Raw genomic sequence first — 26870 nt, 5'->3', positions numbered from 1 at the left:
TCACATATCCTTAAATGTAAAAATGGCTTTTTTTCCTCTACTAGAAATGTTTTCACATCTAATTAGGGTTATTCAGCTGATGCTATTTTTACATGTTAATTATATTCCACAATTCTTTCAATTCTATCTGAAAGCACATTCACAAAAGTCATTATTAGGAAATTTAGTATATATTCTGGATTCGTTGTTTTTATTTGCGGACACAGAAATTCAAATGCATGTTATGTATTGCTGAAATGTTCAGTGTATCCCAAGATGGGGGCAGCGGGGTGCAGGCATCACAAACCCAAAAAACACATTTAGTTGCAAGGAAGCCTGGTTCTTGGTTGCCAATTAGTAAGGATCTATTTATTTTTTTTTTTAGGAAAGTAAGGAATGGGACAAATGAGTATTCTCATTTTCAGTCAAGATTTCTAGCTGTTTTTTAAATTCCTTTTTAAACTGCATTATTTTGAATCAGACTACACTGGTATTTCATGCTGTGTCTAGTTAAAAAAAAGTCACTTGGTATTGATAGAAACCTGAAAACAATACTGGGAATTTGTTTTCTTTGTAGTATTGTATTTCTGGTTTGTGAGCGTTCAGATGAATGTCTAAGAAACCATAACACTTCTTTATTTTTCTCTTTAATTAGACTTGTATGGAGGTATTAGAAGCTTTATGTGACGGTAGCCTTGGAGACTGTAAAGAAGCATCTGAAACTTACAGAGCAAATTGTCATAAGCTTTTCCCTTATGCTTTGGCTTTCATGCCCCCTGGCTATGAAGAGGATATGAAGATCACAGTTAATGGAGATAGTTCTGCAGAACCTGAAGAACTGGCCAATGAAATATGAACAACTTTATTGGAAAAAAATGACATTGGACCATATCTGGTGTATAATATTTTTGTCACGCACCTGCTGAATTGTTCTAACTTACACAGAGAACAGAAGGAAAAAAAAATGTTGCCTTCAAATAGTTTTACTTTTTTTTATCCTGCTGACAAAGTATATATATAAAATATCTAACATATTACTGGATATAGGTTGTTCGGTTTCTTAAAAATTAAAAGCTGCTAAAATTGAAGAAAAAAAAACCCTTCTCCTTACCTACCTACCCATGTTTTTAAACTAATTTATATGAAATCTGGAGGTGTATAGCCCTCAGAGCAGGTGTGTGGCAGAAATATTACTTTAAATTTGTCTTGTGAGATTACTGTTATCTCAGACAGCAAAAATGCTGTTTTAGCACTGGATTCTTTCACTGAGCACAAAGAGTTGATGGGGCTTTAGCATCTGACTGATTTTGATACGGGGATGATTCTGTCCATAGGAAGTATGCAATGTGAATCAGAATATACAGAGAAACTTGCAACATACGTGTTATGTTGTAGATGCTGGGACATACAGATATCAAGCAGAATTAAGAAACATAGTGTGTTCAATAAGCTTGTTGTGTCTCTGAAATTCACTGTACACGATCAGTTTGGTGTTCTTGCACCACAGTTTTTAACTGAAGGAACCAGTTAAAACTATTTCTCTCTTTGAATGAAACTTGGGGGTTGGGGTGGGGAGAATCAACATTGCTGTTCTTGAGATGAACCTATCGGCGTAGGTTGGCCAAACTTTTTAAAACTGTAATGCAAGAACCAAATAAAATTATGCACTGTGATGTGGCACCAACTAATTAGAAAGATAGCATGCATTTTTCACATGAGTGAAAACAAAATGAGAACATACTATGGCTTGAAGTTGCAAAGAGGAGAACTCCTGACTACCATTTTGACTGATCAAGAGACTAATAGTTTAAAACCTCAGCAGGCCTTGTTCACGTTATGCAGAAAAAAAAAAAAGTGCTGCAGTTTAGATACCTCTGGAACTTTTCCACAGTGTCACAGGTTTGTAATACTTGAAGCCCTACATTTCTAAGAATATATTTCTTGCTCAGTTGTTTCAGGCAAGCCCAAGACTTTGTAACTTTTAAGGGGCCCAAGATTTTTTTTCAATAACAGACCAGCTTCTTATTCCTGCAGTTACAGATGTAATTTCCTTTGTCAAACATAAGGTACCAAATATAATGCAATAAAACGTTTTGAAAAACAATTGTGTGAATATTTAAACCAATCTCTGTTGTACTTTGAAAATGAATGGGTTCACTAGAGTGCAGCTCAGGGTTGGCTTACTGTGCTGTCCAGTTACGCTAATAATGTCACTGCTGATGGGTGGTTGTTGAGTATAAAGCGCAAATGCATTATATGTAAATACTGAATGTCTGGGAAGTCCTATAACACAGAATGCTTTACTACTTGGCTTTTAAGTTCCACCAGTGTTATGTTGAATTTTATTTTCCAAGTCAAGCTTCCGTCTACAAGTCTACTGTGTTAATAATATAGATAAGTGCTTAATTTTTTTTTTATAGGCTCATCATATAAAACAGAGCAGAAAATAAACTACAGCTTATAAAGTGAGTGCCTTCTTTGCTGCAGGAGTTCAGTTACAGAGTATCTGTTGTGTGGATACACAGCCTTCCTTTTCCACTTTATGGAATTCAGTGATTGACACATACAGTTAAGAAATCCAGGAAGACTTATTAGGGTTTGTAGTTTTCTAACTGTCAGAAGAACAGGTTTTTGTTTCTTGTATATTCAGCACCACTTTCTTTTCATGGTTAGGCTATCCTTGTGTATGTTTGCAGTGTAGTTCATGTTGGAAATGTAAGTTGTATTGCTATATTTGTATATTTATTCTGCTGGGCTTTTAGGGACTAGAATACCTGTAGAGCCTTTAATTGACTCTGGTATTTATGTCTAGATCTCAGTCTTTTCTGCAGCCTGAGATACTTGGACTGCATGTCTTCTGCAACTACTGAAGATGGTTCAATCTTGCCTACACAAGCTATGAGCTTTTGGCCTTGCCTCTGAGTATTGCTGCCGTTTTCTTGGCTTCTGATGCTTAGCTGGAGGCAGATGAGTGCTCACTCTTTTTAACAGATTGTGAATTGCATCAAGCAATTTATTTTTTTTTTTGAAATTCTGTTTTTTGGGTGCTGCCTATAAATGGGATTATTTCCTTTTTCACTGCCTGTTTTTGTGTTGAAATAGATGAACTAAAAGCAAGAAATTACTTGTTATCTTTCATTATGCAAGTGGGAAAGGATATTTCTGTGGGCCTTCCAGAAGCCTCCATCTACACATCTATTGCGATTTCCCCAAAGACACTTCTTCATAACCTTGCTGAAAGGCATCCATAGTGCTTCAGAGATTATGCTTTTGGATGAAAAAGGTTCCTCGCCCTCTTCCAGAAGACTGCAGTCCCAGGAAATGATACTAAGTCAAGAGTTTACCTGAAGAAGAAGGTTCTTTAATTGGCAAAGAAATTGCTATTCCTTCCATCTTCGCATCTCTCCTGTTAGATGCAATGCTGACTTCTGAGGAAGAGTTTTTAAGAGCTGGAAATGAAGTTACAATCCAATGCAATGAGAGTCTTGCGAAGTAGTAGCACAGAGAGCCACGCTACAGTGAAAACTTTACTTTGCATGCTGAGATCCAAAATGGTGATCATTGGTGCTTGGCTGCCAATGCAGGTGAGCAGGGATTGCAGTCATGGCCAGAGTGACCTAGAACGTTGGCTTACTAATGCCATGATTTGGTCTTCATGATTTTCACTGGAAAAAGATGTTTTTACCATCAGCGGAGCTGCTGGTGATGACATATGCTGTGGATATCTTTCCTGGGGGGGGGGAAAAAGTGCAAACAACAGATTTTTCCCTAGATAGAGACTGTAGATGGTGCAAATGCACATTGCATGAAGCAGTGCCAGAGTCAGAAGTGGACTTAAATTGTAAGTAACTGAAAGTGGTTGTTTGCCCCAAGATACTAGGTGAGGTACTCGCTTTTTCCATTTGGAGACCAGGGCGTTCAGATACGTGGTATGTGTGAACAAACAGGTAAAATAGTCTCAAAATGATCTCTTCGGTAACTCACTTTATGTCTTTGCATCTTAAATGCCTTAAAAGCCTCTATATTCTTCTACAGTTACAGTTTTTTTCAGTAGAGGTCTTAATACTTCCATGTTCACAGGGGAGGAATCATGTCCTGATGTGTGGTGTGTCAGCGAGAACACAGAAGGAAGTTTGTTGCTCAGTTTTTCTCCTAGCGTAAGGAGAAAATTCCAAGTTTCCCAGGGAGCTCTCTAGGGCTAGAGGAGGTAGGTGTAATTAATCTATGAAATCTTCCTTTAGTGTTTGCTTTGGTTTGTTTTTCCAGGTGTGGAGGTGCTCCAGCTGTACAGTAGACCCTGGAAGTTGTGTAGCACCTTACTCTTTGGCCAGATTGAATTGTCAGTGTCTTCTTAGAAAGAAAACACTGATGAGAGTAGGGCGAGATCAGTATCATGTGAGCAAATTCAAATAAGAAAACTTAAGGTCTTTGTCTAACAGGATGCCTTTGAGGGTTCCAGCAATGGTGCCATCGTTCCTGCAGGGCTAGCACCCCATACACCATGGTTGTGCTTTGAACGTGTGCCACTAATGCTAACAAAACCACTTGATACGATAATCCAGCGCAATATACCTGAATTAAAATGATTTTATTTTTCCCTTTTCATGATCGCTTTAAATGTTTCTGTAAGTGTTCTGTACTGGGTAGCTAGCTAACTTTGAAATCTTTCCCCCTAAGAAAGTTTGTTCTAAAAATGCAGTTTGTACCTAAGTGGTAATGTAAAATAGCTCAAACTACGTGGAAGTAAGTTACACTTGTCTGATGACGTGCTGCTTTGGAATTCTGTGGAGGAAAATGATGCAAATGTAGTATAATTAGACAGATCAGTAAGGAATCGAGCAGTCTATAAGCTCGTGAATGAAAGTTAAAAGTTCCAGATGGAAGAAAGTGGTTGCCGAGCTAGTGGAAAGGCTCTCGCTTCCAGGAGCGTTCCATTTGTGAACTGTTCTTGGATATGGTAAGGAGCAAAGGGCGTATTCTTTTACAAAACTCATGGTCATGTTGTCATGATCACATTTCCTGAAAATTAAAGCTGCAGTCTACGAACACTAGTTTTAATGCCTGTTTTGGGCAGAGACTTTTCTTCCCAAGAGCAATACAGCCAGCAGTGAGAATGGCAAGGAGCAACTGATAGAGCAGCTCGGCAAAAGCAGACTGAAGCGAGTTTTAAGGAGGTGGTGTAATAGAAATTCCATTTTAGATTAAGTATAAAATAGCTTTTTTATTACTAGAAAGATTACTGAAGCTGTAAATACTATAAATGCAGTCTTCCCATGCCAAGGAAGCTGTAAATGTGTATTACTTTTAGAGTGGTACAAGCAAATAGTAGTATGTTCACAAAGATTCTAGCTTTGTATGTTGGTCTTCAAGTAAATCGTGGCAGAAAACTTGGAGGACAAAGATTGTCCAGTTTACAAGGGACCATATCAAAGGGTTTGTAAAAATATTGCGAGAGAAATATTACTAGAAAATCCAAAGCATCTTAGAATAGTTTTCCTAAGATGTTTGTTGTTTTAATTGAAAATGTTACATCTGCTAACTGTTCATAACAAAAGACGAAAAGTACTTTTACAAAATATTTCTGCCTGGCACTGCCCATTCAATATCTACCTCTACTAGTCCTAGTCTAGTTCAGCTACTGCATAATTTTAGCCATTTAGCATTTAACAGATGAAAGTGTCATTTACCTGGTTGGTGAACAAATGTATGATGATGGATAACGTTTAGTTTTTAACTGTAATGCAATAAACCACAAATTTAGTGAAAGTCCTGTTGTTGGTTCAGTGCAGCAGCATATTTATTGCTTCATTGCTGATCCGTTCAGAAAATCTTAATTATAAACTCCACCAAGTTACTTGCAATTGTACTGGGATTTGCTTTCCCTTCCAGCCTTCCTAACTGGTTAATAATGTTGTACTGTGTTTTTACGCTCTTCTCTGGTGGTAGCAAATATCAAAACTGGCAGGAAGTCAATCAATGAATAAAAATGCTGAGTTCTGTTTGTAAATGAGTACTAGTGTTTCCTTGTAGGGTCCAGCATCCTCCTTAGATGCCTATCAGCTTGGTAATAAACGATCTCTTGACTAGTTCCCTTAATTCCCTATTGTCTCCTCCCATGCTGACGGGTTGTAAATTGGGGTGCGGTTCTCGCAAAAGGGAGAAAGGTCAGTAGGGAAAGGCTGTGGCTCCCTTTGGAGTCGGGCTGGAAAAGAACCACCTTGGCAGGGAGCTGGCTTTCCTACCCTACAAGCTAATTGCATGTACGTACGAAAAGATCCTTTGCTCTTTCAGGCTGCAAAGAGCCAACGTGGGGATTTGGGAAAAGCTCTTGCTGAAGGATTGAATAAAAGGGGTTTGAGAGGCAAGCTGAATGAAGAAGCATTTGCCATTTTCCTCAGATCTGGTTGGGGGGGGGGATAATAAATCTCGGTAGCCACCTCTTCCCCACCCATAAGCCCACAAAGCTTTCCTGACCCAGCATCCCTGGATGTCTTGTGGTTTTAATCAGTCAGCAGACAAAATAATACAATAATGCTGACAAATTGGAGCAAATGTAACTAGCTAGCAGCTAATAACCTATAGTGTGTTGTGAACTTGACAGAATTACCTGGAAAAAAGGGTTTAACTACTGTGTCTAATGAGTAACAGTTCTGATTAACACTGTCTACAGAGAGCGCAAAGGGCTCCAGCAACTTGCAGGTTCTGTATTTTGTTATAAATGCTGGGGCGGGGGGTGACGGTGAGATACTGAAGTGATTACAGCAATATCCTCGTATTCACCCCTTTGGATGTGAAAGGGGAGCTTGTTGCAGTAAGGGTTGCTTTGCACAGATCGTACCCTACTAAAAAAAAGCATCCCCTAAAAAATAGCATCCCTTCCTTATCAATGTCCTCAGTAATTTCATTTTTCTTTTGTGAGAGGGGAGGAGCATCAGTGCTGAGTAGCTGCCTGCCTTGAACTTTTAATATTTTCAAACTTCACCCTTCCAATTCTGGGAACAGCACCTCATGATTGTCTACAATAGGACTTAAAAGCACAGAAGATTTATGAGGAGCCAAGGTAGTCTAGCAGTTCATATGTTATTTTATCTGCATAAATCTGTCAGGACTGACTTTTCATCAGTACCCCTCCATTCCATCAGGTATAAAGGATCTTTCTACCTTGTCATTATGCTTCTGGAAACTGTTCTGAAGGTCCCACGTGCAGAAAGACGACACTTCTCTGCAGTCACTCTGTCCCTCAAAACACTGAAGGGATGCCTGCTAATTGCCTAGCGAGTCCCCTTCCTGCAGCCATCAAACCTCAGATGCTACTGGAGGTGAATACTGTTCTAAAAACAAAGAAAAACCACCCGGTTGACTCACTGTACAGTTGGCAAAGCAATGTCAGCGTTCTGCGTTCTTTAATTATCTTTTTTAATCATATGTACAAAAGTAATGTTCTCTTTTGGATTGCATGACTTCTGTAATGCCTAAAGCAGAAGCAGGGGAAGGGGGAATCCTGCTTGGTCTGTGGCTTAGCTGTGCCGTAGATGAAGCAGTCAGCAGTACTCCAAAACTGGACTTGGCTGCTACTTTATTCCCATCTTGCCTTCATGCAGCTAACCCAAGGGATGTGTAAATAGTCTTTATGTAAGGGAAAGTAAAGGGTGAGCAAAGATGGGGCTGTTGAGTGGTTCATGCAGTAAGACTGGCATTTCCATGGTAAGTAAGTGCAAGTCATGGGTTCGTGAGGGCTTTTCCAGGACCTTGCAGTGTCTGGTGTCTTCTCCTGAACTTCTTCAAATCAAAAGCCATCGCTCCATTCTTCTAAGAGCACCACAGAGATGTCCAGTCAGCCCCTGAGAGCAGGAAGAGCGCTGTTTTGCTGAATAGACTTTGTACAAATTTATCACAAAAATATGAAACTTAAAACCAGACACTCCTCATAACATACTAAGCTGCTTTTATTAATTATCTGCTAATTTTTCTTGCAGTTGTCTTTCATCTACAAGCATTTTTATAAAGTTCTAGGAAAATGTTGGCTTCTGGGCAGCTGATCCACTCGGGTTGCTGGAGATGTGCCTCCTGGGGGTGATGCCCTTGACGGAGGTGAGCTAGAGTCGCTGCACAAGGCAGTACGTGTGGGTAAGGGAAAACCTCCACCAGCAGAGAGCACAAAAGGGTGTGAGACGCTGGTTTTCAGACAAAAATAAGAATAATTTGAGAGTGTACCAAATCTTCTGGCTTGGTTGCATTGAAAAGTACAACTAGGATTGAAGCTGTCCTGCCTCTTATAAATTATTGACAGGTACACAATGGCATGTATGCTGTGTGAATAATGTATGGTGACCTAAATTTACCCTTACACAGAACCCTGAAAGAGAAGGGAATGGAGGAAAAGCCTTGCACTGCAGCTAGGTTAAAACTGAGAAAGCAAAGTGATCTGAGTGCAGGGGTGCAAGTCCTATGTCCAGAGGCACGGGCTGTTGCTGAATGTTAAGAAAGGCCAAAAGAAAGACTGATGCCACTGGAATAAATACAAGCAGGAACTCTGAATACAGAAAGAAAATTAAAAATCTGATAGCAGAAGGGACATCTTAGCAAACCACTGGGAACATAAGGCTTTTGCCTCTTTTGTATGTTAACGATATTATCAGATGCATGGGGTCCACCTATTTGGGCTTGTTTTTTTGCTTTTTCTATATATGTTATAAATTATTCTTTCTGGTGAGATCACAGTATTTTCAATAGCACAAATACAGTATAGTATTCTCTTTCTAATATCCTTTCACATGTAGCCCTCTTAAAAAGCAGATTTGTGTGGCTGACACCTTGAAGACTGCCTTTCCTACAGAGATGTCGTCCTTGGAGCAGTACTTCAGTGCAGCTGCGGAACCATCTTACTGGTAAAGAACCAGGTTAGTCATCACAGTCTGTTGGGTCTTTCCAGCCTCTGTACGGAAACCAACAACCAAAGCTAGTTGCAATGTTTTGGGGTTTTGGGGGGGAGGAGGGGAGCAGAGAAATGGTTTGCTGTTTGTAAAGGTGATGTTGATTTTATTGGAACCCTCAAACTTACTCATGCTGAAAACAAAACTGAAGTTGCTGATGTAAGTGGGATTTTACCAAAAGGGACTGAAGTGGGGAGAGTTCCCAGTTTTGTTCATCGGTGGGATGTTTTTATTCAATGTTTTAATTAAAACGGAAGCAGGACTATGCCCTTGTGTCCTGGTTTCAGTTGGGATAGAGTTAATTGTCTTCCTAGTAGCTGGTACAGTGCTATGTTTTGAGTTCAGTATGCAAAGAATGTTGATAACACTGATGTTTTCAGTTGTTGCTAAGTAGTGTTTAGACTAAAGTCAAGAATTTTTCAGCTTCTCAAGCCCAGCCAGCGAGAAAGCTGGAGGGGCACAAGAAGTTGGCACAGGACACAGCCAGGGCAGCTGACCCAAACTGGCCAAAGGGGTATTTCATACCATGGGACGTCATGCCCAGTATATAAACTGGGGGGAGTGGGGATGGGGGATCACCGCTCGGGGGCTAACTGGGTGTCGATTGGCAGGTGGTGAGCAATTGCATTGTGCATCATTTGTACCTTCCAATCCTTTTATTACTACTGTTGTCATTTTATTAGTGTTATCGTTGTCATTATTAGTTTCTTCTTTTCTGTTCTATTAAACCATTCTTATCTCAACCCATGAGTTTTACTTCTTTTCCCGATTTTCTCCCCCATCCCACTGGGTGGGTGGGGGAGTGAGTGAGCGGCTGCATGGTGCATAGTTGCTGGCTGGGGTTAAACCACGACACCTTGATAACAAATGAGAGCCTGGGAAAAGAAGGAAGCAAGCTTATTCTTGCAGATATAAGTAACAAAACCACACTCTGATATCATACTATTTGAAGAAAAACCTGTTGCCAGAAAATAAAATGCACAATATATCCTCACATCAAACAAAGTCCTGGGGCTCAAGGGCTTCAACCTGGAGCTTACACATGCGGGCAAATCGTTGGCAGAGCACAGTACAACTGGATTTTTTTGCTGCCCGGGAATGATTTATCGGGAGCCATGGTGCAGACAGGTAAATATAGAAGCTTCGTGACATTTGATGAACCTTTCTGCAGTGCTGCTTTGGGACATGCAGAAAGCCCTTGGGCTTTGCAGGGACTGAGAAAGCACGGATACGGCTTTTGGCTTAACACACACTTGGCAGATCGAAATGCTTCAGAATAGCTTTGCTGCCCACTGGCGCTGTCTGCACCCCTGCTGTCAAAATGCTCCCCGTTTGGTTTTCTGGTAAGTCAGCCCAACGAGGCAGAGGGCATGCCCAGCGCCAGAGCGGGGATCCGTAGGCAGCGTTGGTACAGCTTTGTGAGGAGAGCCTGCGTTTCAGTGATAAGCTCTTGACACAGAAGTGATTCAATTATCACCTCAGCTACCTAGATAGGCCAAACAGCTCATTATTTCAGTCACTGTCATCCAAGAGCTGTGTGATGTTACATTTCTGTACAGACCCAAATGGCCAAGCAGTGTTTCAAGCACTGAAGATGCAATCCTGCGGCCATTCCCATTCCTATGAGTAGGATGTCAAGTGGGTGCTCCTATTAAACTATCACTTATAAAGCTGCAGATGCTGCCTTTAGCACTAAGGGTCCAGGTTTTTTCTGCCCATTTTGGCAGGGGATTCTCACGGCAGGGGCTGTAAGGTTTCTGTCAGACAAAGACTATGATGTTATGCCCAGTGCATGAGGCCTATTATTATCATCCAGACAACCTAAAGCATGCACTGATTGGAACATCAAAGCCCCAATCTCTCATCAAGTATGCAATGAGAATAAAATCCAAGCATAAGCCAGAAATGGAAAAACTTTTCTTTCTTTTAATTTCCTTAAAGCTTTTAGTTTTATAGTTTTGACAAGAACAAGGGCACAGAAGTGAATGAGAAAGTCACATTCCAGTAACTAGCAGTAAAAGCAGCTGTGTCAAAACTTTATTTCAATTCAAAGACAGATGAGACATTTGTCTTTGTGATTTCAACAGGGTATGTTGATACTTGCTTTTCCAGTCTGCTTTAAGAACCTGACATACAGGGTCCTTAAATCCTATCTCCTAAAAAGCTGTCCGTTGTTGCTGCAACATTTGTCATCTGTATTTTATTGTAAAGGAACATGTTAATGGGAGGTCAAACTCTTCTTAGACTTGCAGAGTCAGGTCTTACCATAGCAGAACTTTCCCTTGCAAAACCACAGGACTTCTCCCTGCAAAAATGGAGGATGTGAGGCCTCGCACAAAAGGACAAAGCCACCAGAGGAATTCAGAAGTCAGAGGTCCAGTATCTCTGCAGAAATATTGAAAGCATTTCGAAACAGCCTGTCATTAAACTACCAGGATCAAAAGGACATGCCTGGAAACTTTTTGATCCGTTCAGAAAATAACAAGCAACATGAGACAGTCTTAGCCTTTTTTCCTAATTTGTTCCTTAACTTAAAACCCAGTAGACATAATTTTTAGGTATTGAACAGTCCGCGTTTTCATGGGACTGATAAGTTAAAATATGTCTTCAAGGGAAGACAGAAATGACTGTTCTTGAAATGCTGAGCAAGTCCACAGACTTGTAACTATTTTCAGAATCTCCTTCCGTAGAAACTTCTACATCTGCTAAATAAAAATAACTGTGAACTTAGGCTCTTGTACATCCATTCACTGAACACATCCGACAGCATATTAGAAGTATTTGTCCTTGCAAAAGACGAAAAGCAAAAGCTTTTTCAAATGCTTATATAGCAAGAAGAATTTTTAATTTATTCTGTTACTATAAATAAATTCAACTATATTTGCTGGTCTCCAAACATATTAGAAAGGAACATCCAGAAATAATCTGTGCTGGATGAAATGTAATGATCTAATCAACATCTTTATCCCTACATATGTATCCGAAGTGATGAAATTTCCAGTACTACACTGAAATAGCTTATAGAAAAGTGACTTAAGCCAAGATTCTCCTGAGATCTCCCTGCATGGGAGTTACTGCATTAGCCATCATTTTTTAATCCGTCACTAATTAGGAAGATCTGGCCCTGCAGCCTACTGTTCCACGGCTGAGGACCTCCAAGGAATTGTAAGATCCTCCTCCTCTTTATAGAGAATTTGCAAGGAAATACTGTACCTCTAACTTTCTTTGGCCACATCCCAAAGCACTTTGCTTCGTGGGGATTTCCAGGAGTGCAGTTCCACCCACTGCAGTACTAACGAGGCAGCTGCAGCTGCCTTGCTGTGCCCCTAGCAAGGGGGAAATAGGAGAGCAATTGGGAAGATGTTAACTGACATTGTTCCTGTAGCATTGAAAACCTCTCTCAAAATTTTGGAATGTGCTGTTCTGGCTCGTATTCGGAAAACACTGTAACCTAGCACTTTTTATCCAGGGCTGGCTTTCTCTGCTGAAAAAGGGCTGTGTACTTCACCTCAGGGCAACCAAGTGGCATAAAATATCCCGAGGTAGAAAATCACAGGGAAAACAGAATACCTCGGCCACTGTGGATCGGGGTTGTTGAGGCATCAGTTATTTACCTTGCTGTGGAATTAAAAGACAGGGCTTTACTGCTGATATTTTTTTTTTTTACTTTAGAATAACTCCTGTGCACTTGTTGCTCTAAGATAAGCACCCTTCAGAGTGAGAAGAAGTCATTACAGAAGATGCATGAATCCCGTTCAAATACTAGCGTGAATGTTCCCTACAAAGAAAGCTGGAAAGAAATTTTACCACGTACCAATAACTTTCACTGTTCATTGACTTTTCACTCCTGTTTGGAGTTCAACGTCATACAAGTTAATTTTTAAATTTTTTTTATGCTTAAAAAGCAAGAGTTACCTAGTTTGTTGTACTTCTGACTTAACTGTACCGAGAATTTCTGTGCAAAAGCTGCACAGATCGATTAAAAAATCCTTCAAGCTATTAAGTGTATTTGTAAGCTGCTCTTATGTAGGCACTGCAAAATAATAATCATTCAAAAAGAGAACTCTATAATGTTGTGATATATTTTAAGTTCAAAAGGTGCTTTAAAAACAAATAGATTTTCTACTTTACAGCTGTTGGTAGAGCACTTTAAATCAGTGAAAGGATCAACTTTAAAATAAGTTTTAAGATAATTTTTAACTTACAGGTGAAGTGTATCAGGAATATTTGTTCTTATACAAAGGCAGACTTTCAACAGAGCAGTTTTGATACAATTTCTGTTTGTGAGATCCCTTACCACGGATCAGCAGAAGTCATGAGGGTGTAAAAACAGGCTCTCTTCTCCCCTTCTTCTTGTAGTCTTCCTGTAAGCTTCCACTTGCCACAGCAGGCAGGAGAGCAGACTAGCTGGATTTTTGCTCCAGCCATGCAGGAACAGTTGTAATTGTCATACCAGAAAGACACTGCATCAGTTTTGCATGGGTTCACATACGCAAAAGTCAGCAGGCCACAAACTTAAAGCAGTTGTTTACACGAATCTCTTCACATGTAATCTAGTTTCATCCTTCCCAGGCTATACCTGATAGAAACATAGTTTGTCCTCCTGGTGAGCTACTGCCAGATGGACTAAATGATGTGTGCTGAAGGCCATTGGGCTGGAAAACAGGAAGTTTTGACTTTTACCATTAATGGATGTGCAGCATACCCAGCATACACGAATTTTCTGCTATCCTTCAGCTGAAATGTGCGGCTAGCAATTAATTGTTGATTGCTGTGGGACACATATCTCTCAGCCTCAAATGGATTTGAAAACAGTGCGTGTTCTACCTGCTGTTCTGCAGAACGGGATTTGGGGATTTCTGGTCTGGTTGGCAGGGCATGCGGAATAGAGCAGTTCAGTGAGGAGACAGAGGTAGGTCTGCACTTAACAGCCAGCCGGCCCGTCCTTGGGGCATTGACCCAGTATGCGAGACCCTGGGTCAAGTCCCTGTGATGGGACTGAAAACTGAAATTTGATTTTCTGGATCTGATGCATTTTAGCTATCACCTATTCCTACTTTCCTGCTCTGGGTCTGACCAGACATGCCATTCTGAATCACCCAACACTCTCCTGGGAGAATTTTAGTCACGAAAAATACATTCCCATGAAAAAATTCTGTTTTGACACACTGGAATTTTGTCACGTACACAACTTAGAGATTTAAGCAATCTCTACACAGCTTAGGAATTCTGGCTGAAACTATGAAAGTTTGCACGTATCTGCCCATGTAAATCAACTGACTTTTCCATCTCCATCTTACCACAATTCGGAAGGGCAGTGGCATCAGGCCACCAAGCGCAGAACAGACAGTGACTGCTGTCCTCTTGATGGGAAGCCACCTTCCCCCAAAACTCCTGCTCTGGAGGGACAGCTTTACTGGAGAAAGGAGGAACGGGTGGGATGGGTGAAGTGGTCTCATGCCAAATCACTGATTTCTTACTGATTTGTTAAGGCTGATCAGGAAGTCTCATGACTGGAGTAATAGGGAAGTTCAAAAAGGACAGTTAAATTTCCCCCTTGTACTTTCACTAGCTCAAGCTAAGGCAAGCTGCTGCAAGACGAGCGGGCAAATGCTGAGTACTACTAAGAAACCTTAAGTGAGTGAGGAGCTTCATTAACTGCACTCAGGATTTTATTTTGTCTCCTGGAACAACCGTGCCTTCTTTTAAGTAAAGAGTACTTTACTCTTTCAGTAAAGAGTACTTCACTTTCTGTACCCAGAAACCCTGAGCAAAATCTTTACATATTGTCCACATCTGGGAGAATATTTAAACTCTCAGAAGGTATTTACTTCAAGTCTATTCTTTCTGCTGTGTTCCAGAGCATCCCCCTGAAGGTGGTTCTGCCTGTCTTATGGCTAACAAAACAGAAACTAGGGTGGCTGTTGTCAGTATTGAGAGGCAAATTCACGGGCAAGGTGTTGGGGGTGTCAGTGTAAAATTAGCAGGGTATAAAAAATTAATGAGTAAGAATGCCTTCGGCCACTAGATGGTGTATAGATTCTGTCATTTAAAGTCTTAGTTGTTGAAATAAAAGATGTTAAGAGCTGTTGAAGAGCTCAGATCTAATTATAACTCACTTTGGCCCTGTTGGGATAACCTAGGTCAAACTCAGCTAAATGAGCAGTAGGCAGATCCTGCCAAACAGCTGTTTAAAGTCTCCTTTTAGCATGCTAGCCAGAGCCCAAATCACAGCATCCCCCACTAGAATTAGGATTTCTCTACTTCTTTAATCATTAGGCTACAGAGACATGATTGCTTGTGCTCCCTCTCCTCATCCAAACACATTTTACATTCTGGCTGCAAAAAGGAGCAATTCTGTAGAAGGGACAGTAAGAACTCAAGGGTGGCGCAACCTCCTTGCCTTCCTTTAATCTTACTTTCACACCGGAACAAAATTACTCCTCTTCTTTGACAGATGGGCAAATAAGTTACTTGACAGCATAAATGAAGGTATCTTCTCTCAGAAGAGGACTACAGGGTGGAGGTGCTTCTCTACAATCTTCCCTTAGGTTGGTCCGAGGGAGGGGGAAGGAGTAACAAGAACTAAGATGGGCACTGTAACTGAAGTTGCTCTGAACTCAGGGTGTTTTATTTAATCTAGCCCATTGTTTTTACATATCAGCAATGACAGGCTGCTCAAAGCACTATCCTTCAACCACATGACAGTTGCTCTACAGGGAGCAATGATCCAAGGATAACATTTCTTATCTGTGCAGGCAGAAGGCCCGAGTGGTCAGAAGCATGCGTAAAAGGATAAGGAGGAGGACTCCCAGTGGCTATTATTAGGTGTCTGATCCAAACCTTAGGAATCCTGGCTCAGCTATCAGTCTGTAGGCCAGAGAGCCACTGTTAGGGTAAGAGTTCTCTCAATTACTGCAATCTACATTTGCTTTTCAGTGTAGGGGTTAAACTCTTTTAAAGATTTTTTGCTAGCTGACATTGCTTAAACTTGATGTCTCCATCCTACCTCTCTCCTAGGCTGATGCCCTTGGTGAGTTTATTAACAGATTCTTACGGCAATGCCATACTTCCCCTCCTATGGCGAGACAGGTCAATCACTTTCGGTCCACGTGTCTCCCTGTCAGGGATGAACTTGCTGCCGTCTCATTACTGTAACTGACAGCGGAACGGTCAGGCTGGCGCGCAGCAAGGGCACAGGGGTTGGCCAAGACCCGCTCGCCCCTTGCCACGCCACAGAGCGCCGACGCAGCCTCCACAGAACACCTGCCGAGCACCACGGGCAGGCTGCCCCGCAGCAGCCCCCGGCCTGGGGAACTGCCAAGTTCGGCAGCGCCCGAGCCAGAGGGCTGGGCCGCCGGCATCACGCCACCAGCTTGCCTCACAGAACTACCACAGAAAATACTCCCCGCCATTAAAAAACATCCTTCCTCAGCGATCCCGGCCTTCCTCGTCTCATTTCGGGCACGCCGGCTAGGCCTCTCGCCCGCGTTTATTCGTCACCCACGTAAACTACTCGACAAATGCAACCCGCCGGCGGAGGTGCTCCCCGGGCACAGGCGGGAAGGGGCAGCCCGCTTCCCTCACGGGCGCCTGGCCGGGGCCTTACGGGCACACCCCGCTTCCCGAGCCCCCGCCGGTGCCCGAGTCACCGCCACAAAACCGGCGACGCGGCGGCAGGGGGGAAGCTGCCGTTCCCCTCCCCCGGCTCCCCGGCCCTTCGCCTCACGGACCGCGGGCGGGCGGGCGAGGGGCTCCCCCCGGCGGCCGCTCGCGCCCCCATCCTCTCGCGAGACCGCTCCCCAGCCGATGAGGCGGGGACGGGGCGAGGCGCCGCGACGTGACGTGGCGGTTGGCGCGGCGCGCGGGCGCTGTTGAGCGGCCGTTTCCCTTCCCCGGGGCGGCGGTTTAACGGGCCGCGGGGCGCGCGGCCCTGCGCCGCGCGGGAGGGAGGAGAGCGGGGCGGTCGCCGCCGCCGTCGCCGTCCCTGAGGCGCTCCGCCCGGTGTCCGTCCCGTCGTCCCGTCCCCGTCCCCCCCCGCCCCCGGAGCGATGATGGCCGCGGCGGCCGACCTGGAGTCCTCGCTGGAGCTGAGCCTGACGAGCAGCGGCGCGGTCGCCGGCGGCGGGCTGCCCCCCGCCCGCTCCCGCATCTTCAAGATCATCGTCATCGGGGACTCCAACGTGGGGAAGACGTGCCTCACCTACCGCTTCTGCGCCGGCCGCTTCCCCCAGCGCACCGAGGCCACCATCGGCGTGGACTTCCGCGAGCGCGCCGTTACCATCGACGGCGAGCGCATCAAGGTACCGCCGGGACGGGGCCAGGCCGAGCCCCACTCCCCGCCTCCGTGATCGGGCCCTGCGAGAGCCCCGGGCGAGGCCGCCGGCGCTGGGAGCGCTGCCCGCCGCGGCCCGGTGCCGGCCTCCGTCCGCCCTGCGGGCCGGCCTTGCCCCCCCCCCCCCCCGACCCAGCTGCTGACAGGAGGGAGCGGGCCCGGCCTGGGATGGGGCTCCGGGCGCTGTAGGCGGCGGCCGGGAGAGCAGGAGAAGCGGGAGGAGAGGAAGATGCGGGTGCTGACGGGTCGGGGCTGGTGAGCCTCTGCCAGCGCCTGCAGGGCCTTCCCTCCGAAGGCCCGGGGGGTCGGCGTGAGGACTGGGCATCCCGGCCTCCCTGGCCGCGGTGGCCCTGGCAGGTGTGGAGCTGCACGGCAGGGTTCGTAGGCTCTCGTGTGGCGCTTCCATACCCCAGAAGTTCACTGTGGTTTCTGTCGCGTAGCCCGTAGCCTCGGCTGTGTCTGCTCTGCAACTTCGTTTAAAGCTACTTTGCCTTGCTTCTGGTGGAAATAGAATTCCTGTGCAGGTTTCTATGATGGTGAAGAGTTCCCACCGTAGGCCAAACCTTTGCACAGCTTTTGGCAGGTGTTGATCGATAACTTCTCCTTAAAGTGGGCTTCTAGGTAGATCTCTTACTTACCAGTATTTTAGCGTTGGCTGTGCCCGGTGTCAGTAGCTTGTTGCCTTCCAGAAATTCTGCTCCTGTGTTTATCAAGAATCACGCTTAATTGGTTTAACCTTCAAGTCCAGAAAGCTACGCAGATGCCACTGTTAAGAGCGTTTTGCTTTAAAAATGTCCCCTTAAGAAGAAATTGAGCATCTTTCAGGAGCAAACTGCTGTGTCAGTGATAGCAATGTGTTACAACTTCTGATTATTTTTTTTTATTTTTTCTTTTTAGGGTTCTGTTACGATTGCTGCATGTTTAGGCAAATGGGGTACAGAACTGGACAGTGACAGGTTGGATGCCTAGCTCACATTGGACTGTTGGTCTTTATTCTGATTATAGGTTTAGCTGAAGCTTAGTCTTACAAAACTAAATTTAGTGAAAAATTGGATAGGAGGAAAAAAATGCTCTTTTCCCTTCTCTGCACTGTAAAGCAAATTTTTAAAAGTATATGAAACATACCTAGTCTGCCTGGTAGATGCATAAATGCCAGTGGTGATCCTAACAGTCATTTGCAGATTAGACTACTAGCTGCTTACAAATGCAGTTTGTTTATTAGGTGTAACATGGTTTTAAACAGAATCCCCTTCTACTTCGGTATTACAGTTTGTTTCTAAGAGCAAAGTTTAATAATGTGTAGAAAAAAGGAGTAACAGTAGTCTTGGAATTGTACTTTTGCATTTATTACCACCAGGTTTTGTAATTGCAGCTTACAGTCATGTAGCTGAAAGCTATAGTTTTTCCTTGCTTACTGATTAAAGAAATTGTGGAGGGCATATAAGTCCATTTGCTTTCCTTCTCTTGTGGGGTTTTTTTCGCCTCATATCCTTCTTTTTAACTAAAAAAGAAAAATGAGTCAGAGTCTTTGTTACACTTTTTCTTTATAAAACCATTGAATAGCACTTCTTTGGCTAACAGCTGAGATTTGTACTCCTTGGTCTGTTGCTATCCATGACGGAGGAGAGAACCTCCTGAGGGATGTCTTCTTGTCAGCACCATCTTATTGACTGGCATTTTCACCACCTGTGGATTATGCCTGGCTGTTGTTAGAGAGAAGTGAAGAAGAATATAGCCTAATCCACAGTTCTGAGATGCTTTGCATAGGTTATTGTGCCATTTTGTTATATATGTTGTGGTAGGTTGTTTTGCTGTGTTCTTGAGAATATTACCTGTTGAATATACCAGTTCTGGTTGAGGGAGGTGGAGAACCAAAGGGGGCTCTTTTGAGACACATTGTTTTATAGGAAGTTCTGTTTCAGCTTTAAAAGGAATAAACATCATTATGGCCAGGACTCTAGCTCTTAGGGGGATGCTGTGTGTCATCAAGTATGCACCAGTTTGGGGCTTTTGCCACCTCCTCTCGCTCATCTTCACCTTTCTTGCTTGTAGCAGTGAGCTCCAGCAATGCCTGTTGAACCAGGAAGGAGAGAAGCTCAGCTGAATTGAATTACTGCTGTTCTTGCTGTGCCCTGAGAGAATTTTTCCTCTTGCATTGAAGGAGATTATAAAGTACTGTCTTCTCTTTCTCTCTTCTCCCTTCCCCCAGCCAGCTGGATGGTCATTCTTGTGCTGCTACAGTACTGAGCATTTCCCTCGCATCTGGAAAAATGCTGTGTCATTGGCAGGAACACGAGCACAGTTCTTCTTGCTGGGGGTCTCCCACACAGGAATTATGTAGAATTCCAAGACATAGGGGCAAGTGTATTCCTTTGTAGCTTGTACAGTAGGCTAACAGCTTCGTATGAAACATCGATGCCTAGATGTGGTGAATAAATCAAAATTTTCCACAAATTAATTTTTTGCATTCTAAATTTTCCTCTTCCTACATTGATCTAAGCATTGAAAATCGAAGAAAACAATGATGTCACTCTTTAGTGACCTACATTAAAAGAGCAAAGGATGCAAATGAAATTCAAAGAAGAAAGTCCAAACATCATGTTCTATATCTTTGAGCTCTTCAAGTGTTTTTTTTTTTGCCCATATCTTGTCAAAGGAGGCATTTTATCTTTATAAAGGCCAGTCATGTTTTTACCAGTGTGTTATAAACCACTCATGCTGAGGGAGTCCTTGTTTAGAAAACAGCCTCTCTGGATCCACAAAAAGGAGTCGGAAGGTGGGAGGTGATAGCTGAGTCAATATATTTAAGTACCATTTGTCTTTCCTAGGGAGTGTGATGAAGTGATTCTGTCCACAGTTTTATTAGCTGAATTATGCTGTTAAACCAAGTTTTCAAATCACACGTTTTAAAGGGCTATCATAAAAAATGTGCTCCCTTGAAGATGGATGGTATTGAGCTAATAATGAAACAGTAATCTTAGATGTGCATTGATGAATTATCATTATTAACGTGAACGTTTTCAGTGTTGTTTTTCAGTGGAGCAAATATGGGGGGTGGGGGGGGAGGCAGAAATGGAATGGTCTCCTCAAGTTCACCTGGTAAGAGGAAAAAAGCAACTTCTAAAGTGTGAAATTTTCAATTGCGGGGAAGGATTTGCCTCTCAGTACAAATGATTCCATGCCAAGAATATTAACATTTTTAATTTGAGATAATAACCCTTCAAGCTTGAAAGCTGCATCTAAATAAAATTTAGGAGGAACTGTAGTTCAAGCTTAGCTTGGAAGATATGTTAACCTTTAATTTAATTTCCCCTTCTCTACCCAAGGCTGGCAATAGACTTGCGGATCTGTGCTTGACTGAAGCATGACTGATTTCTGCTCTGTGAATGAGGTGGGGAGAGAAGTATAAGCTCACAGCTGCCTGTGAAAATGAGCTCCCTCTTTTTACATTAATTTGATACAGCATTTTCCAAAGTTATCTATAGTGATTCCTTAACATTATGTTGTCTGAACGTAAGGATTACTTCAGTCTGTGCTTCTTTCTTTTCTCTTGATTTGTCAAATTCCAAATTAATGAGAATTTTCCATAAGTCTCTTGATATTTTCATAATGAGTCTTCATAATGTTTTATACGTACATAGAACTAGAAGTATCTCTCATCTGGGTAGGTGAATTAATCTTATCCAAATTTAGGTGCCCGTATTTAATCTGATTGTCTAGACTCTTTTTTAACAGACCATGGAGATGCAGTCAATTGTGTTTAGAGTGTAATACCATTGGCAAAAAGCGGATATTTGCTCTAAAATGAGATGGATTACAACTGACTACCATTTTCTGCGATCAGAGGGTAGGGTGACTTGCCTTGCTTTTCTTAATAATTTTAATGACTCTTTTAGAAGCAGCACATGGATCTTTGTAGGTCTGTGGATCAGAAGCTGCAGATAACTGGACTAGGCTACAGAAGCCAAGCTGTTCTGATTTTCTGTAAATTCTTAGTTCCCCTGATGAAACCAGTAACTGCCATTTCCACCTGCTCCAATCTGAGTTTTTCTCAAGGATGGGTGACCAGGATTGAACATAATATTGCAGAAAAAGTCACACCATCCTGAAACATCACTTATTCTTTTTCCTTCACTCTATCACACTAGTGATTCATAATGTCCTGTGATTGACTCGTGTATCTGGATCGTCATCCGTGTTAATAATTTCTAAAGTGATGAATCCTGTACTTACAGGAAAAGTCTTTATTATTAGTCACTGTTATCAAGACTTGCATCTGCTTCTATTCAGAAGTTTCACCCTATTTCTACTGTTCTAGCTTTCAAAAAGAATTTGATGTGATACTGTAATCCTCCTCTCTATCAGTGATGCACCTTAGCTTCTAGCCATCGGCAAATTTCCCTGGCACTTGGGTTTCCTTTTTTTTTTAATATCAAAGTCACTGGTAAAAATGGTAAACAAGGCAACTTTCAAGACACTTGCAATTTCTAAATAAGTTTTACTAAAACATTTGGATCAAAGGAATGCAGAACTATGGTAATAGGAGAACGAGTTCATCAAGGGAAGATATGGTCTGTACCTTTCATGAGAACAGATTGAATTTTAAATTTACCTTCATCGTTTACAGAACATTTAAGATTCCTTGAGTTCTGAGTCTGAAAAAACCTCTCCTTTTGTTCCCAGGGAGGAGACATTTCTTTCTGACATTTTCTGCTCAAAAGTGAAAAGCTGAAGTACTAATCAAACTGCCTCAGCCGTCAGGGATCAGCTGTACAGGACAGACAGGAAGCTAGGACTCAGGTTGGATCCAAGAAATTGAATGTTGTCTTTCAGTGTTAACACCATCACTAAGGTGTGTGTGATAAGAGCCACACACTAGTTTATTTCTTACAGTGTACAGTCAATCTAGTGTTGTCGGTGAACTGGCTCTGACTGCTGTCTATTGCAGTCCCATGTCTCCTGGAGAGCAAGTTTGTTAAAATATCACTGTGTCTGATAAGTGCACAATTCTGTAGTGTAGTCTATGCATCTGAGGACTCCAAGCTTCCATTATACCGGGATGATCGATGCATTTAAAGTTTTTTATTATTGCTTACATCTGCTTGTGCTTCAAGGCTTGTTTTGTTTTGTTTTAATCTGGACCCGAGAAGTTTGAAAGTTCTGAGTGTTTTTTTGTCTGTTGCACTGACTAGGCTTCAAACAAATATGTTCGGTCTATTTAGGATAGAATGATGTGTACCTGGAAACAACAGTAGCATGCTAAGCTAACAGGGAGTTTATGCCTTTTTTTTTTTTTCCCCTTTTATGCATGCTTTGATACTACAAACCACAGTATGGTCCCAGTTTAAGCATTAAGTAAGCTTAAGTTAGAGGTTCATCACAGGAGGGTTTGATTCCAATAGATAAACTGCAGAGAAAGATTTCTTTGTCTTGTTTTTGTTGTTGGTGGTGTTATTCATGCATGGTTTGATTTCTTCCTACTTTTATATGGTACCACAATAGGCAGTTAACTTCTGGCTAAGAACAAAACTTTTGGGGAAGATGATGTTATTTTTGGCAATAAAAAAATCATGTCAGCTGAGAGTTGTGCTGTGAAATACATGTTGTTTTTCAAATAAAAGTGGTATCGTCAGACTTCAGGATTTGTTTTTGTAAAAAACTTTAAAAATACATGCTCCAGTAAACTTTCAGAAATTTGCATTTGTGATCAAGTTGCATCATCGTTTCTTCCTGGCTTCAGTTCTGAGCAGCTTTGAAAGCAAAAGTTTCTGAAATTGTGTAAAAGCAACAGTTTTCTTCAGCACAAACTTTTCAGTATGATTAATTCAGAAGAGTGGATTTCTGTGATCGTGTGACTCCCCTAGCTACAGGTGATTTGTATTATTTTCCAACATGAGTAATAAACCATTTTTTTTCTCTCGTTGTCTTTCCTTTTTCAGATCCAGCTATGGGATACGGCAGGCCAGGAGCGCTTCAGAAAGAGCATGGTGCAGCACTATTACAGGAATGTACATGCTGTTGTGTTTGTATATGATATGACAAACATTGCCAGTTTTCACAGTCTGCCATCGTGGATAGAGGAATGCAAACAGCACCTTCTTACCAATGATATACCACGGATTCTTGTTGGAAATAAATGTGACCTGAGAAGTGCTATTCAGGTACCTACGGACTTGGCCCAGAAGTTTGCTGATACTCACAGTATGCCATTGTTTGAAACCTCTGCCAAAAACCCCAATGACAATGACCATGTGGAGGCCATATTTATGACACTGGCTCACAAGCTTAAAAGTCACAAGCCATTAATGCTTAGTCAACCCCTCGATCGCGATGAAATACATATAAAGCCTGAACCAAAACCTGCCATGACCTGCTGGTGTTAAATCACGTTATTATCAGCTATCACCTTGTCTTGTTTGCAAATGCTTCAAAATTACGATCTTGGCAAAGTTCCAGGTTTTGGTAGCAGTTATAGCGAATCTCTTTGGCACTTTAATGTGGTTGTTTTTTGGTTTTTTGTTTTTTTCCCTGGTGTGGATGTGCCCATCTCATGTTCTTGCACTTTGTAATTGTACTTTCTGAATTACTGAAGTTTCACTATAAATATATGGAAAAGTAAACTTTCAGGTGAAGTTTTGACAAAGCAATTCTACTTGAGCTCTTGCTGCCTGAGATTATTTTCATCGCTTGTGGTAAGTTTATAAATAGTAAGCCAGTTTACTTACATTTTTGGTTGCTACTTGCATTGGAATAATGTAGGAGAAGGTGTTTTGTGACAGCCAGATAGCTTGATTTTTGGGTCAGCGAGCAGGCAGATTTTTGGTGTATGAAGGAATATTTGGTGACTGCTAGCAAATTGCTAAGCAAGTACCTTTTTATTAAACAAACAAACAAACAAACAAACCAAAATGAAAACAGGACTGTCAGATAAAGTTTGCGCTGCCAGTGTAGGTGCAAACTGCTAGCTTTTGGCTTGTCATTCCACTGTAAACTTTGTCTGTTTCTTCATGGCAATGGTAAGAGAATTGACAAACTTGTCCCTACCTCTAGACAATTATTTGATACTTAAGACTTCATTAATTTTTCATAATTAGCATGTAAAAGTAAACTATGCATTCCTTCTTACGGAAAGTACGGTAGCACAGGATTTGGGGTAAATTTGGGACTATAACTGTCCTAACTTCTCTGACCTTACTGAAACTTCAATGAGGACTTATTTCTAAAGATGCTGTATTGGAATTGAGTGTCCCAGGCTAAGTAAAAACAGATAAGTAAATAAAAGATTGAGTGAAGTTGGCAAAAGCATACTGGTTTTCAAAGGTAGGGATTTCAGAGGATTTTGGTGATAATGAATGCTTTTCAATATCTTGGAAAAAGCTTTTTACAACTAACTTGCTAACATATTTTAGGGATGGAAATGCTTAGGACAAAATGTTAGGAATATGGGACTTTCTTAAAATACTTCTGAATACAAAATAAATTAGATCTTGAAATATGGAGAGAATCTGCTAAATACATCATCTGTTACAGATTTTTGAGCTACAACCTGCTCGTGTAATGTCGTGTCTCTATGGGGGGCACCCTTGGCATTTCTAATGTGAGTTAGTAATGTGTTGGGTCAGATGAGGGAAATTACTCCTCTAGAACCTTCTGTGTTCTCATAACTGCAGCCATTTTATTTCAGTTCTGTCTGAAGGTCAAGTTTCATAATAAAAATGGTGCTAGGTTGCACGTAATTACGTAAAGTGAAATGTAAGCCATGGAACATAATCTATGACTTCATATACCATATCAAACAATGTTTTGTGACTTAGTTTTTAAAGGAATTGACGTAAAAATGAAGATTTTTGATTTGCAATGTGTAGTGTGTGATGCTGACTGGAAACTATACAAAAGGGCCAGTTCAGAAGCTGCGACCCTAGTGATCACATTAGAAACAAATTATTGAAACACAGTAACTAATATTATTTAAACTATTACAATTAATAAGGTGTAATTCTATTGCAAGTTATACTGACAAAAGAAAAATGCATTGACTTTTTTCTAGATTTAGAAAGAGCATTCAATTTCGTCTAATATGATTAAGATGCTTAAAAAGAATCTAAACAAAAGGTAGTATTTTTTCCTGTATAAAGCTACTACAACTGTGACAGTAATTTTGTTTAGGAAACATTTGTAAAAGGGAACTTTTGTATTCACTCTGAACCTTACACGACTAGAATTTGGTTTACAGTCCTTTAAGAAACAATCAGCTTTTTAACACTAGTGTCCTTAATGATTTTTTTAAGAAAAGGATTGATCTTAAATTTATGTGTATACTATTGTAAATAAATATGGTTTACAGTCCTCTTGGGCAATTTGTTTTTCACTCATGTCCTTAATCCTTTTTCTCAAAAGGATCCATCTTAACTATTTGTATAATAAGTATGTCAGCAAATGTTCTTTTTTTTTTTTTTTTAATTAAAAAAACAGAATGAAGAATTCCGAAGTCAGTCAGTCAGGTTGGGGGTTGAGGTAAAGGAAATTATGTAGCTACAATGTTACTGTTAAATTTGATATCAACCATCTGCAAATTTGTTAAGTTTTATGTTATTCACAACCTGTAAATAAGGGCCCTCGTCATTAAAACTGTGTGGAAGTAATGTTTAAGTATGTAATTTTGTCTTCAGCACAAAGCATGTTTTAATGGTTCTGCCATAAAGGTAACGTGGTTATTAATGCAGGATTCAATATGCTTCCTGGCTTTCAGTGGTAATGTTCTGCCCACAAAATTGATGTCAAAAGTACTGAACACTTTGTATATGTATTTTCACTTTACCAAATTGTAAAGTTGGGTTATTTTGTATGTGTTGGGGGGAGGGCAAGACACAATCCCAGAGACCTAATAAACTGGCTTTGCCACAAACTGTTATCACTTGTTTTCGATAATTGTGCTAGGAATTATGATATAATTTCTTGTGGTAAAATCCATTAAAAAAAAAAAACTATCAGGGAGAAAAAGGAGTTCTAGTTTCTGTATGTGTGGGTGACAGTTTTGTGAAAGACTGTCACAGTACTTGGACTACTGTCAGTGCTTTCTTGTGATGGCTCTGAGCTGTGGCAGCCACCTGATGATTCAGAGGCATGTTTGGGATTTATTTCAGATTCCAGAAGACTGGGAAGTGATACAACAGTTTTAAAACTAGGAACTACTGACCCTTGAATGTATGTCAGAATGCTAAAGGAGTCTTCTCCACTACTCTTCTCTTAGTCTCACCTCATGTTCAGAAATAAAAGCTCTAAACTTCACATACAAGTGGGATTTCTGTGTTATCTCAAAAGTCAGTCTTGGAGGTTTCCCTATGTGTATGAATGCACATGCACAGCAAGGCTTCAATTCCAATTAAGCTGGCTTTTTGGTAAATATCATAGCCCTTTCCCCACAAAGGAACTCTCAAATCATTTGTGTTATGTACTGTTTCCCTGCTGTCCTAGTTGTGCTCCTCTTCTAGTTCCACACTTAATAGTGTATTACAAACACAAAGGTAAAACACCTTTTAGAGATGATTTGTGTCTTTAAATATGATTGCAGTCATCACCGCGCACACGGGCCAGTAATTCTGCTGAATGATTAAAAAACGTGC

The 26870-nt window shown here is 41.6% G+C and overlaps 2 protein-coding genes across 2 annotated transcripts in view; both read left to right on the top strand.

Annotated features, from left to right (window-relative positions):
* NAA15 (N-alpha-acetyltransferase 15, NatA auxiliary subunit) overlaps positions 1-2448 on the top strand; it is a 41779-nt gene extending 39331 nt beyond the window's left edge. Inside the window, exon 20 of the mRNA XM_075036238.1 lies at positions 635-2448. Coding sequence (XP_074892339.1) covers positions 635-835 — 201 coding nt within the window. The 3' untranslated portion in view covers positions 836-2448. The remainder of the gene's footprint in view (positions 1-634) is intronic.
* Positions 2449-16763: 14315 nt separating this feature from the next.
* RAB33B (RAB33B, member RAS oncogene family) lies at positions 16764-26535 on the top strand. The gene is made up of 2 exons (XM_075036225.1): positions 16764-17215; positions 23187-26535. The coding sequence occupies exons 1-2, from the start codon at positions 16964-16966 to the stop codon at positions 23628-23630; spliced, it is 696 nt and encodes a 231-aa protein (XP_074892326.1). The 5' UTR covers positions 16764-16963; the 3' UTR covers positions 23631-26535.
* Positions 26536-26870: the final 335 nt, after the last annotated feature.

This window comes from Buteo buteo, chromosome 1, assembly GCF_964188355.1.
Source record: "Buteo buteo chromosome 1, bButBut1.hap1.1, whole genome shotgun sequence".
NCBI classification, from domain to species: domain Eukaryota; kingdom Metazoa; phylum Chordata; class Aves; order Accipitriformes; family Accipitridae; genus Buteo; species Buteo buteo.
Note: the sequence above shows the minus strand (reverse complement) of the source record. Positions and strands in the feature narration are given on the sequence as shown.